Raw genomic sequence first — 15,252 nt, 5'->3', positions numbered from 1 at the left:
CCCACACACACACACAACCCTGCAACACCCCCCCCACACACACAACCCTGCAACACCCCCCCCACACACAACCCTGCACCATCCCCCCTCACACACACAACCCTGCAAACCCCCCCACACACAACCCTGCAACACCCCCCCCACACACAACCCTGCAACACCACCCCACACACAACCCTGCAACAACCCCCACACACAACCCTGCAACACCCCCCCACACACACAACCCTGCTACCCCCCCCCACACACACAACCCTGCAACACCCCCCACACACACACACAACCCTGCAACCCCCCCACACACAACCCTGCAACCCCCCCACACACAACCCTGCAACACCCCCTCACACACACAACCCTACAACCCCCCACACACACACAACCCTGCAACACCCCCCCACACACAACCCTGCAACCCCCCCCACACACACACAACCCTGCAACCCCCCCCCCCACACACACAACCCTGCAACCCCCCCCACACACACACAACCCTGCAACCCCCCCCACACACACACAACCCTGCAACCCCCCCCCCCACACACACAACCCTGCAACACACCCCCACACACACACAACCCTGCAACCCCCCCCCACACACACACACAACCCTGCAACCCCCCCACACACAACCCTGCAACCCCCCCACACACACAAGCCTGCAACCCCCCCACACACACAAGCCTGCAACCCCCCCCCCACACACACAACCCTGCAACCCCCCCCCCCACACACACAACCCTGCAACACCCCCCCCACACACACAACCCTGCAACACACCCCCACACACACACAACCCTGCAACCCCCCCACACACACAACCCTGCAACCCCCCCCACACACACAACCCTGCAACCCCCACCACACACACAACCCTGCAACCCCCCCACACAAACCCTGCAACCCCCCCCACACACACACAACCCTGCAACACACCCCCACACACACACCACCCTGCAACCCCCCCACACACACAACCCTGCAACCCCCCACACACACAAGCCTGCAACCCCCCCACACACACAACCCTGCAACCCCCCCCCACACACACACAACCCTGCAACACACCCCCACACACACACAACCCTGCAACCCCCCCCACACACACAAGCCTGCAACCCCCCCACACACACAACCCTGCAACCCCCCCCACACACACACAACCCTGCAACACACCCCCACACACACACAACCCTGCAACCCCCCCACACACACAAGCCTGCAACCCCCCCACACACACAACCTTGCAACCCCCCCCACACACACAACCCTGCAACCCCCCCCACACACACACAACCCTGCAACACACCCCCACACACACACAACCCTGCAACCCCCCCACACACACAACCCTGCAACCCCCCCACACACACAAGCCTGCAACCCCCCCACACACACAAGCCTGCAACACCCCCCCACACACAACCCTGCAACACCCCCCACACACACACAACCCTGCAACACCCCCCCCACACACACACAACCCTGCAACCCTCCCCCCACACACAACCCTGCAACCCTCCCCCCCACACACAACCCTGCAACACCCCCCCACACACAACCCTGCAACACCCCCCCCTCACACACACAACCCTGCTACCCCCCCCCCCACACACACACAACCCTGCAACCCCCCCACACACAACCCTGCAACCCCCCCACACACAACCCTGCAACACCCCCCCCACACACAACCCTGCAACACCCCCTCACACACACAACCCTGCACCACCCCCCCCTCACACACAACCCTGCAACACCCCCCCACACACACAACCCTACAACCCCCCTCACACACACAACCCTGCAACCCCCCCACACACACACAGCCCTGCTCAACCCCCTCCCCACACACACACACAACCCTGCAACCCCCCCACACACACAACCCTGCAACACCCCCCCCACACACACACAACCCTGCAACCCCCCCACACACACAACCCTGCAACCCCCCCCACACACACACAGCCCTGCTCAACCCCCTCCCCACACACACACACAACCCTGCAACCCCCCCCCCGACACACACACAACCCTACAACCCCCCTCACACACACAACCCTGCAACACCCCCCCACACACACACAACCCTGCAACCCCCCCCCACGCACAACCCTGCAACCCCCCCCCACACACACACAACCCTGCACAACCCCCCCACACACAACCCTGCAACCCCCCCCCCCACACACACACACAACCCTGCAACCCCCCCTCACACACACAACCCTGCAACACCCCCCCACACACACACAACCCTGCAAACCCCCCCCCCACACAACCCTGCACCCCCCCCACACACACAACCCTGCAACACCCCCTCACACACACAACCATGCAACACCCCCCAGACACACAACCCTGCACCCCCCCACACATACAACCCTGCAACACCCCCCACACACACAACCATGCAACACCCCCCACACACACACAACCCTGCAACCCTCCCACACACAACCCTGCAACACCCCCCCACACACACAACCCTACAACCCCCCTCACACACACAACCCTGCAACCCCCCCACACACACACAGCCCTGCTCAACCCCCTCCCCACACACACACACAACCCTGCAACCCCCCCACACACACAACCCTGCAACACCCCCCCCACACACACACAACCCTGCAACCCCCCCACACACACAACCCTGCAACCCCCCCCACACACACACAGCCCTGCTCAACCCCCTCCCCACACACACACACAACCCTGCAACCCCCCCCCCCAGACACACACACAACCCTACAACCCCCCTCACACACACAACCCTGCAACACCCCCCCACACACACACAACCCTGCAACCCCCCCCCACGCACAACCCTGCAACCCCCCCCACACACACACAACCCTGCACAACCCCCCCACACACAACCCTGCAACCCCCCCCCCCCACACACACACACAACCCTGCAACCCCCCCTCACACACACAACCCTGCAACACCCCCCCACACACACACAACCCTGCAAACCCCCCCCCCACACAACCCTGCACCCCCCCCACACACACAACCCTGCAACACCCCCTCACACACACAACCATGCAACACCCCCCAGACACACAACCCTGCAACCCCCCCCCACACACACACACAACCCTGCAACACCCCCCCACACACACAACCCTGCAACACCCCCCCACACACAACCCTGCACCATCCCCCCTCACACACACAACCCTGCAAACTCCCCCACACACAACCCTGCAACACCCCCCCACACACAACCCTGCAACACCACCCCACACACAACCCTGCAACACCCCCCCACACACACAACCCTGCAACCCCCCCTCACTCACACAACCCTACAACCCCCCCTCACTCACACAACCCTGCAACACCCCCCCACACACAACCCTACAACCCCCCCTCACACACACAACCCTGCACCCCCCCCCCCCCACACACACAACCCTGCAACACCCCCCCACACACACAACCCTACAACCCCCCCTCACTCACACAACCCTGCAACACCCCCCCACACACAACCCTACAACCCCCCCTCACACACACATCCCTGCAACACCCCCCTCACACACACAAACCTGCACCCCCCCCCCACACACACAACCCTGCAACCCCCCCTCACACACACAACCCTGCAACACCCCCCCCCCACACACACAACCCTGCAACACCCCCCCGCACACACACACACAACCCTGCAACCCCCCACACACACAACCCTGCAACACCCCCTCACACACACAGCCCTGCAACACCCCCACACACACAACCCTACAACCCCCCCCCCCACACACACACAACCCTGCAACCCCCCCCACACACACACAACCCTGCAACACCCCCCCGCACACACACACACAACCCTGCAACACCCCCCCCAGACATACAACCCTGCAACACCCCCCCAGACACACACACAACCGTCAACACCCCCCCCCACACACACAACCCTGCACAGCCACCCCCCTCCACACAGCCCTGCCCCCCCCACCACTCAGCCCCCTCCACACAACCCTGCACCCCCCACCCCCTCCACACAGCCCTCACCCCCCACCCCCTCCACACAGCCCTCACCCCCCACCCCCCTCCACACAGCCCTGCCCCCCCACCCCTCAGCCCCCTCCACACAACCCTGCCCCCCCCACCCCCCTCCACACAGCCCTCACCCCCCACCCCCCTCCACACAGCCCTCACCCCCCACCCCCTCCACACAGCCCTCACCCCCCACCCCCCTCCACAGCCCTGCCCCCCCCCACCCCTCAGCCCCCTCCACACAACCCTGCACCCCCCACCCCCCTCCACACAGCCCTCACCCCCCACCCCCTCCACACAGCCCTCACCCCCCACCCCCCTCCACACAGCCCTGCCCCCCCACCCCTCCACACAACCCTGCACCCCCCACCCCCCTCCACACAGCCCTCACCCCCCACCCCCTCCACACAGCCCTCACCCCCCACCCCCCTCCACACAGCCCTGCCCCCCCACCCCTCCACACAACCCTGTACCCGCCACACCCCTCCACCCAGCCCTCACCCCCCAAGCCCCTCCACACAGCCCTCACCCCCCCCCACACACAGCCCTGCCCCCCCACCCCCCTCCACACAACCCCCCACCCCCTCCACACAGCCCTGCACACCCCACCCCCTCCACACAACCCTGCACCCCTCACCCCCCTCCACAGCCCTCACCCCCCCACTCCCCTCCACACAGCCCTCACCCCCTCCACAGCCCTGCACCCCCCACCCCCTCCACACAGCCCTGCACCCCACTCCCCTCCCCCTCCACACAGCCCTGCCCCCCAACCCCCTCCACACAGCCCTCACCCCCCACCCCCATCCACACAGCCCTCACCCCCCTCCACACAGCCCTGCACCCCCCACCCCCCTCCACACAACCCTGCACCCCTCACCCCCTCCACACAGCCCTGCACCCCCACCCCCCTCCACACAACCCTGCACCCCACCCCCCTCCACTCAACCCCACCCCCCTCCACTCAACCCCACCCCCCTCCCCCTCCACTCAACCCCACCCCCTCCCCCTCCACACAGCCCTGCCCCCCACCCCCCTCCACACAGCCCTCACCCCCCTCCACACAACCCTGCCCCCCACCCCCATCCACACAACCCTGCCCCCCCTCACCCCCTTCCACACAGCCCTGCCCCCCAACCCCCTCCACACAACCCTGCACCCCCCACCCCTCAACCCTGCCCCCCTAATCAACAGCCTTGCCCCCCACCCCCCTCCACACAGCCTTCACCCCCCACCACACAACCCTGCCCCTCACCCCCCTCCCTCCACACAACTGCACCCCCCACCACACAAGACTGCACCCACCACCCCTCCACACAACCTTCACCCCCACCCCCCTCCACACAGCCCTCACCCCCCACCACCCTCCACAGCCCTCACCCCCTCCACACAACACTGCACCCACCACCCCTCCACACAACCTGCACCCCCAACCCCCTCCACACAGCCCTCACCCCCCACCACCCTCCACAGCCCTCACCCCCTCCACACAACACTGCACCCACCACCCCTCCACACAACCTGCACCCCCAACCCCCTCCACACAGCCCTCACCCCCCACCCCCCTCCGCTCAACCCTGCACCCCCCCTCCACACAACCCTGCACCCCTCACCAGAGCTCTCACCCCCCACCCCTTTCCACAGCCCTGCACCCCCTATCCTCCTCCACAGAACCCTGCACCCACCACCCCCCTCCACAGCCCTGCACCCCCCACCCCCCTCCACACAACCCTGCACCCCTCACCCCCCTCCACTCAACACTGCCCCCCTCCACACAGCCCTGTCCACCCCCCCTCCACACAGCCCTGCACCCCCACCCCCCTCCACTCAACACTGCCCCCCTCCACACAGCCCTGCCCCCCACCCCCCTCCACACAGCCCTGCACCCCCCACCTCCCTCCACACAGCCCTGCCCCCCACCCCCCTCCACTCAACCCTGCACCCCCCATCCCCCTCCACACAGCCTTGCCCCCACCCCCATCCACTCAACCCTGCCCCTCCCACCCCCTCCACACAGCCCTGCACCCCCCACTCCCCTCCACACAGCCCTGCCCCCCACCCCCTACACTCAACGCTGCACTACACCACCCCCTCCACTCAGCCCTGCCCCCACCCCCTCCACACAACCCTGCCTCCTCACCCCCCTCCACACAGCCCTGCACCCCCACCCCCTCCAAACAACTGCACCCCCCACCCCCTCCACACAGCCCTCACCCCCCACCCCCCTCCACACAGCCCTGCACCCCCGTCCACACAACCCTGCCCCCCCACCCCCCTCCACAGCCATCACCCCCCACCCCCCCTCCACACAGCCCTGCACCCGCCCACCCCCCTCCACACAGCCCTGCACCCCCCCACACAACACTGCACCCCCCGAACCCCCCTCCACAGCCCTGCACCCCCCCACCCGCCTCCACACAACACTGCACCCCCCGAACCCCCCTCCACACAGCCCTGCACCCCCACCCCCCTCCACACAGCCCTGCACCCCCCCACCCCTGCACCCCCCCACCACTCAACCCTGCCCCCCACCCCGCTCCACACAGCCCTGCACCCCCCACCACCCTCCACTCAACCCTGCCCCCCACCCCCCTCCACACAGCCCTCACCCCCCTCCACACAACCCTGCCCCCCTCACCCCCCTCCACCCCCCCACCCCACTCCACACTGCCCTCACCCCACACCCCCCTCCACACAACCCTGCCCCCCTCACCCCCTCCACACAGCCCTGCACCCCTCACCCCCTCCACACAGCCTTCACCCCCACCCCCCCACACACAGCCCTGCCCCCCCACCCCCCTCCACACAACCCTGCACCCCCTCCACACAGCCCTCACCCCCCACCCCCCTCCACACAGCCCTCACCCCCCACCCCTCACCCCCCACCACACAACCCTGCACCCCCCACCCCCCTCCACACAGCCCTCACCCCCCACACACAGCCCTGCACCCCGCACCCCCCTCCACACAGCCCTGCACCCCCTCCACTCAATCCCACCCCCCTCCACACAACCCTGCACCCCCCACCCCTCAACCCTGCCCCCCTCCACACAGCCCTCACCCCCCTCCACACAGCCCCCACCCCCTCCACACAACCCTGAACCCCCCCACCCCCTCCACACAGCCCTGCACCCCCACCCCCTCCTCACAACCCTGAACCCCCCCACCCCCTCCACACAGCCCTGCACCCCCACCCACCTCCACACAACCCTGCCCCCCTCCACACAGCCCTCACCCCCCACCCCCCTCCATACAGCCCTGCACCCCCCACCCCCTCCACACAACTGCACCCCCCACCCCCCTCCACTGCACCCCCCACCCCTCCACACAACCCTCACCCCCCACCCCCCTCCACACAGCCCTCACCCCCCCCCTCCACACAGCCCTCACCCCCCCCTCCACACAGCCCTCACCCCCCCACCCCCTCCACACAGCCCTCACCCCCCACCCCCCTCACCCCCCTCCACACAGCCCTCACCCCCCACCCCCCTCCACACAACACTGCACCCCCCACCCCTCCACACAACCTTCACCCCCACCCCCCTCCACACAGCCCTCACCCCCCACCCCCCTCCACACAGCCCTCACCCCCCACCCCCCTCCACACAACACTGCACCCCCCACCCCTCCACACAACCTTCACCCCCACCCCCCTCCACACAGCCCTCACCCCCCACCCCCTCCACACAGCCCTCACCCCCCACCCCCTTCCACACAGCACTGCCCCCCCACCCCCTTCCACACAACCTTCACCCCCACCCCCCTCCACACAGCCCTCACCCCCCCACCTCCCTCCACACAACCCTGCCCCCCTCACCCCCCTCCACAGTCCTGCACCCCCCACCCCCTCCACACAACACTGCACCCCCACCCCTCCACACAACCTTCACCCCCACCCCCCTCCACACAGCCCTCACCCCCCTCCACACAGCCCTCCCCCCCCTCCACACAGCCCTCCCCCCCCTCAACTCAACCCTGCACCCCCCCCTCCACACAACCCTGCCCCCACCCCCCTCCACACAACCCTGCCCCCCACCCCCCTCCACACAGCCCTCACCCCACACACAACCCTGCACCCCCCACCAGAGCCCTCACCCACCACCCCTCTCCACAGCCCTGCACCCCCATCCCCCTCCACACAGCCCTGTACCCCCCACCCCCTTCCACACAGCCCTGCCCCCCCACCCCCTTCCACACAGCCCTCACCCCCCCCTCCACACAGCCCTGCACCCCCCACCCCCTCCACACAACTGCACCCCCACCCCCCTCCACACAACACTGCACCCCCACCCCTCCACACAACCTTCACCCCCACCCCCCTCCACACAGCCATCACCCCCCACCCCCCCTCCACACAGCCCTGCACCCCCCACCCCCTCCACACAACACTGCACCCCCACCCCTCCACACAACCTTCACCCCCACCCCCCTCCACACAGCCATCACCCCCCACCCCCCCTCCACACAGCCCTGCACCCCCCACCCCCCCACCCCCTCCACACAACACTGCACCCCCCCCACCACACAGCCCTGCACCCCCTCACCCCCCTCCACACAGCCCTGCACCCCCCCCACACAGCCCTGCACCCCCCCACCCCCTCCACTCAACCCTGCACCCCCTCCACACAACCATGCCCCCCCCACCCCCCTCCACAGCCCTCACCCCCCACCCCCCTCCACACAACCCTGCCCCCTCACCCCCCTCCACACAGCCCTGCACCCCCCCACCCCCCTCCACACAGCCCTGCACCCCCCCACCCCCCTTCACACAGCCCTGCACCCCCCCACCCCCCTCCACACAGTCCTGCACCCCCCCACCCAGCCCTGCACCCCCCACCCCCCCCCACACAGCCCTGCACCCCCCACCCCCCTCCACACAGCCCTCAACCCCCACCCCCCTCCACACAACCCTGCCCCCCTCACCCCACTCCACACAGCCCTGCACCCCCCACCCAACCCTGCACCCCCCTCCACACAACCCTGCACCCCCCACCCCCCTCCACACAGCCCTGCACCCCCCACCCCCCTCCACTGCACCCCCCCACCCCCCCTCCACACAGCCCTGCACCCCCCACCCCCTCCACACAACTGCACCCCCACCCCCCTCCACACAACACTGCACCCCCACCCCTCCACACAACCTTCACCCCCACCCCCCTCCACACAGCCCTCACCCCCCTTCCCCCTCCACACAGCCCTGCACCCCCCCCACCCCCTCCACACAACACTGCACCCCCCCCCACCACACAGCCCTGCACCCCCTCACCCCCCTCCACACAGCCCTGCACCCCCCCCACACAGCCCTGCACCCCCCACCCCCCTCCACTCAACCCTGCACCCCCCTCCACACAACCATGCCCCCCCCACCCCCCTCCACACAACCATGCCCCTCCCACCCCCCTCCACACAGCCCTCACCCCCCACCCCCCTCCACACAGCCCTGCACCCCCCCCACCCCCCTTCACACAGCCCTGCACCCCCCCACCCAGCCCTGCACCCCCCACCACACAGTCCTGCACCCCCCACCCAGCCCTGCACCCCCCACCCCCCTCCACACAGCCCTGCACCCCCCCACCCCCCTCCACACAGCCCTCACCCCCAACCCCCCTCCACACAACCCTGCCCCCCTCACCCCACTCCACACAGCCCTGCACCCCCCCCACCCAACCCTGCACCCCCCTCCACACAACCCTGCACCCCCCACCCCCCTCCACACAGCCCTGCACCCCCACCCCCCTCCACTGCACCCCCCCCACAGAGCCCTCACCCCCCACCACCCTCCACTCAACCCTGCACCACCCCGGCCCTCTGATACTTTATCTTTATCAAAGTATTTTAAATACAGAGGTTGTATCACTTCGCAACTTCGCATGAGGGGGGCTCATGATTTGGAAGATAAATTTTGGGTCAGTCCTCCTCACATCTTGACCCTTTTAAGAACCAGCAGCCCACAGACAAATCTGCAATACACCATTGCCACGGCCAGAAAATACTTCCTGAAGTGCACTGCCCAGAATTGGACAGTTATTCTAGATGGAGTCTGACCAAGGCTCTATAACATAGCGTAATTTCCTCACTTATATCCTCCAGCCCCTTTGCAATACTCCATTAGCCATTAGACAGATTCATTAAATAACTGCCATCGAACCAAAGCTTCATCAGAATCCTGTCAGAAATCAATCTTCACTGTTAGGCCTCAGTCGCAGGTTCCCATGTTGATACAGAGTTTGCAGTATGGAGATAGTTTCAAACAGGGTCTAGATTGAAGTTCCGTGTACTCACCCTTGCCTGATGGTGAAAGGTGCATCGCTCGTTATAATCATGGAATCGCTTCTCTTGTCGTGCAGCTTTACTGACCTGTGCAAAGACACCATCATTTCAGAGCTTCATTTCAAAACATCTCCAATTGATAGGTACCCGACAAACACGAGAATACAACAGGGTATTGTAACCGTCCTGCGTTATCTTCTCGTTAAAAGTTCTTTCTTGAGACTTCCGGGTGCGGCGATGACCAGCTGAGTCGCACGTTTCGGCAGCTCCCGGTGAAACGGACTTTTGGGCTCTTGATAGGAGCCCCAACGGCAATTTTGACGGCTAAAAACACTGTGCGGTAAACCAGAAGGGAATCCCCCCTGGATACGGATGAAAAAAGGATGAGAAAGTGGCCGGATTGCAGTGGATCCTTTAGAACAGCGGCAAGGAAGGCAAGCAAAAACCAAGATGGCGTCGGAAGGTGGCAGTTTAACATGGGGCCCTGAACAACAAGAGTTCTTGAAATGCTGTGTGGAAGAGCTCAGAAAGGAAATGAAGAAAGAGCTGTTGGCCCCGATACTACAGGCGATCGAAGGGCTAAAGGAGGAACAAAAGACCCAGGAGCGGGAGCTTCGGGTCGTGAAGGCAAAGGCAGCCGAGAATGAGGACGACATACAGGGCCTGGTGGTGAAGATGGAGACGCATGAGGCACATCAGAAACGATGTGTGGAAAGGTTGGAGGCACTGGAGAACAACGCAAGGAGGAACAACCTGAGGATTCTTGGTCTTCCTGAAGGTGCGGAGGGAGAGGACGTCGGGGCATATGCGAGCACGATGCTGCACTCGTTAATGGGAGCGGAGGCCCCGGCGGGTCCGTTGGAGGTGGAGGGAGCATACCAAGTGATGGCGCGAGGACCGAGAGCAGGAGAAATTCCCAGAGCCATAGTGGTGAGATTCCTCCGTTTTAAGGATAGAGAAATGGTCCTTAGATGGGCAAAGAAAACTCGGAGCAGTAAATGGGAGAACGCGGTGATCCGCGTTTATCAAGACTGGAGTGCGGAGGTGGCGAGAAGGAGGGCGAGCTTTAATCGGGCCAAGGCGGTGCTTCATAAAAAGATGATAAAATTTGGAATGCTGCAACCGGCAAGACTGTGGGTCACATATCGAGGGAGGCACCACTACTTTGAGACGGCGGATGAAGCGTGGAATTTTATTGTGGAAAAAAAACTGGAATGAGCGGGTTATTAAAAAGAACGTTTGAACAAAGTGGTGGGGCGAATGTGGGGGGCGAAGAGGGGGGTTAAAAAGGGGGGAAAGAGGAGTTTTATGTACTAATCCTGCGATGTGGTAACTTTTCTCTCTTCCACAGGTGGTGACGGGGGGAGGAGGGGAGGTGGAGGAGATGGGGCGTTGGCCATTGGGGGCGGGGCCAAGGGAGAAGCGCGGGCTTGGTTCCCGCGCTATGATAATCATGGCGGGAATAGAGAAGCAGGAAGGAGGGGGCGTCGCACGGTGCGAGCCGAGGTCACGGGGGCAAGCCGAGGTCGGCCAGAGTTTGCTGACTTCTGGGAGCAACAAGGGGGGAGTAATTACGCTAGCGGGGGATCTAGCGGGTGGGGTGGGAGGGGGGAATTACTGGGTTGCTGCTGCTGGGGAGAGGGGGGAGCTGGTATGGGAGGGGATGGGCGGGGGGGCACCGCCTGGGGGAGATACAGCTGCGTGGGAACCGGGTGAGGAGCTGGAAAAAGGGGATGGCTAATCGACAAGGGGGGGGGGGGTAGGCAGCCCCCCAACCCGGCTGATCACGTGGAATGTGAGAGGGCTGAACGGGCCGATAAAGGGGGCACGGGTACTCGCACACCTTAAGAAACTTAAGGCAGATGTGGTTATGTTACAGGAAACGCACCTGAAACTGATAGACCAGGTTAGGCTACGCAAAGGATGGGTGGGGCAGGTGTTCCATTCGGGGCTAGATGCGAAAAACAGGGGGGTGGCTATATTAGTGGGGAAGCGGGTAATGTTCGAGGCAAAGACTATAGTGGCGGATAACGGGGGCAGATACGTGATGGTGAGTGGCAAACTACAGGGGGAGACGGTGGTTTTGGTAAACGTATATGCCCCGAACTGGGATGATGCCAATTTTATGAGGTGGATGCTAGGACGCATTCCGGACCTAGAGATGGGAAAGCTGATAATGGGGGGAGATTTTAATACGGTGTTGGAACCAGGGCTGGATAGGTCGAAGTCCAGGACTGGAAGGAGGCCGGCAGCAGCCAAGGTACTTAAAGATTTTATGGAGCAGATGGGAGGTGTAGACCCGTGGAGATTTAGCAGACCTAGGAGTAAGGAGTTCTCGTTTTTCTCCTATGTCCATAAAGTCTACTCGCGAATAGACTTTTTTGTGCTGGGAAGGGCGTTGATCCCGAAGGTGAGGGGAACAGAGTATACGGCTATAGCCATTTCGGATCACGCTCCACACTGGGTAGACTTGGAGATAGGGGAGGAAACAGGAGGGCGCCCACCCTGGAGAATGGACATGGGACTAATGGCAAATGAGGGGGTGTGTCTAAGGGTGAGGGGGTGCATTGAAAGGTACTTGGAACTCAATGATAATGGGGAGGTCCAGGTGGGAGTGGTCTGGGAGGCGTTGAAGGCGGTGGTTAGAGGGGAGCTGATATCAATAAGGGCACATAAAGGGAAGCAGGAGAGTAAGGAACGGGAGCGGTTGCTGCAAGAACTTTTGAGGGTGGACAGACAATATGCGGAAGCACCGGAGGAGGGACTGTACAGGGAAAGGCAAAGGCTACATGTAGAATTTGACTTGCTGACTACGGGCACTGCAGAGGCACAATGGAGGAAGGCACAGGGTGTACAGTACGAATATGGGGAGAAGGCGAGCAGGTTGCTGGCACACCAATTGAGGAAAAGGGGAGCAGCGAGGGAAATAGGGGGAGTGAGGGATGAGGAAGGAGAGATGGAGCGGGGAGCGGAGAGAGTGAATGGAGTGTGCAAGACATTTTATAAAAAATTATATGGAGCTCAACCCCCGGATAGGAGGGAGAGAATGATGGGCTTCTTGGATCGGCTGGAATTTCCCAAGGTGGAAGAGCAGGAAAGGGTGGGACTGGGAGCACAGATCGAGGTAGAAGAAGTGGTGAAAGGAATTAGGAGCATGCAGGCGGGAAAGGCCCCGGGACCGGATGGATTCCCAGTCGAATTCTATAGAAAATATGTGGACTTGCTCGCCCCGGTATTGACGAGGACCTTTAATGAGGCAAAGGAAAGGGGACAACTGCCCCCGACTATGTCTGAAGCAACGATATCGCTTCTCTTAAAGAAGGAAAAGGACCCGCTACAATGCGGGTCCTATAGACCTATTTCCCTCCTAAATGTAGATGCCAAGATCCTGGCCAAGGTAATGGCAATGAGAATAGAGGAATGTGTCCCGGGGGTGGTCCACGAGGACCAAACTGGGTTTGTGAAGGGGAGACAGCTGAACACGAATATACGGAGGCTGTTAGGGGTAATGATGATGGCCCCACCAGAGGGGGAAACGGAGATAGTAGTGGCGATGGATGCCGAGAAAGCATTTGATAGAGTGGAGTGGGATTATTTGTGGGAGGTGTTGAGGAGATTTGGTTTTGGAGAGGGGTATGTTAGATGGGTGCAGCTGTTGTATAGGGCCCCGATGGCGAGCGTGGTCACGAATGGACGGGGATCTGCATATTTTCGGCTCCATAGAGGGACAAGGCAGGGATGCCCTCTGTCCCCATTATTGTTTGCACTGGCGATTGAGCCCCTGGCGATAGCGTTGAGGGGTTCCAAGAAGTGGAGGGGAGTACTTAGAGGAGGAGAAGAACACCGGGTATCTTTGTATGCGGACGATTTGTATACGTGGCAGACCCGGCGGAGGGGATGCCAGAAATAATGCGGATACTTGGGGAGTTTGGGGATTTTTCAGGGTATAAATTGAACATGGGTAAAAAGTGAGTTGTTTGTGGTGCATCCAGGGGAGCAGAGTAGAGAAATAGAGGACCTACCGTTGAGGAAGGTAACATGGGACTTTCGTTACCTGGGGATCCAGATAGCCAAGAATTGGGGCACATTGCATTGGTTAAATTTAACGCGGTTGGTGGAACAAATGGAGGAGGATTTCAAGAGATGGGATATGGTATCCCTGTCACTGGCAGGGAGGGTGCAGGCGGTTAAGATGGTGGTCCTCCCGAGATTCCTCTTTGTGTTTCAGTGCCTCCCGGTGGTGATCACGAAGGCTTTTTTTAAAAGGATTGAAAAGAGCATCATGGGTTTTGTGTGGGCCGGGAAGACCCCGAGAGTGAGGAAGGGATTCTTACAGCGTAGCAGGGATAGGGGGGGGCTGGCACTACCGAGCCTAAGTGAGTATTATTGGGCCGCTAATATTTCAATGGTGAGTAAGTGGATGGGAGAGGAGGAGGGAGCGGCGTGGAAGAGATTAGAGAGGGCGTCCTGTAGGGGGACTAGCCTACAGGCTATGGTGACAGCCCCATTGCCGTTCTCACCGAGGAACTACACCACAAGCCCAGTGGTGGTGGTGGCTACACTGAAGATTTGGGGACAGTGGAGACGGCATAGGGGAAAGACTGGAGCCTTGGGGGGGTCCCCGATAAGAAACAACCATAGGTTTGCCCCGGGGGGAATGGATGGGGGATATGGAATGTGGCAAAGAGCAGGAATAACGCAACTGAAAGATCTGTTTGTGGATGGGAAGTTCGCGAGTCTGGGAGCGCTGACCGAGAAATATGGGTTGCCCCAAGGGAATGCATTCAGGTATATGCAACTGAGGGCTTTTGCGAGGCAACAGGTGAGGGAATTCCCGCAGCTCCCGACACAAGAGGTGCAGGACAGAGTGATCTCAAAGACATGGGTGGGGGATGGTAAGGTGTCAGATATATATAGGGAAATGAGGGACGAAGGGGAGACTATGGTAGAAGAACTAAAAGGGAAATG

At 62.7% G+C, this 15,252-nt stretch overlaps 1 protein-coding gene across 1 annotated transcript in view; it reads right to left on the bottom strand.

Annotated features, from left to right (window-relative positions):
- Positions 1-15,252, bottom strand: part of LOC140411187 (cullin-9) — a 463,592-nt gene that overhangs the window by 88,195 nt on the left and 360,145 nt on the right. Inside the window, exon 35 of the mRNA XM_072500276.1 lies at positions 10,297-10,371. Coding sequence (XP_072356377.1) covers positions 10,297-10,371 — 75 coding nt within the window. The remainder of the gene's footprint in view (positions 1-10,296; positions 10,372-15,252) is intronic.

This window comes from Scyliorhinus torazame, chromosome 4 (assembly GCF_047496885.1).
Source record: "Scyliorhinus torazame isolate Kashiwa2021f chromosome 4, sScyTor2.1, whole genome shotgun sequence".
In the NCBI taxonomy this organism is placed as follows: domain Eukaryota; kingdom Metazoa; phylum Chordata; class Chondrichthyes; order Carcharhiniformes; family Scyliorhinidae; genus Scyliorhinus; species Scyliorhinus torazame.
The sequence above is the reverse complement of the archived record's forward strand: the minus strand, read 5'-3'. Positions and strand labels throughout refer to the sequence as shown.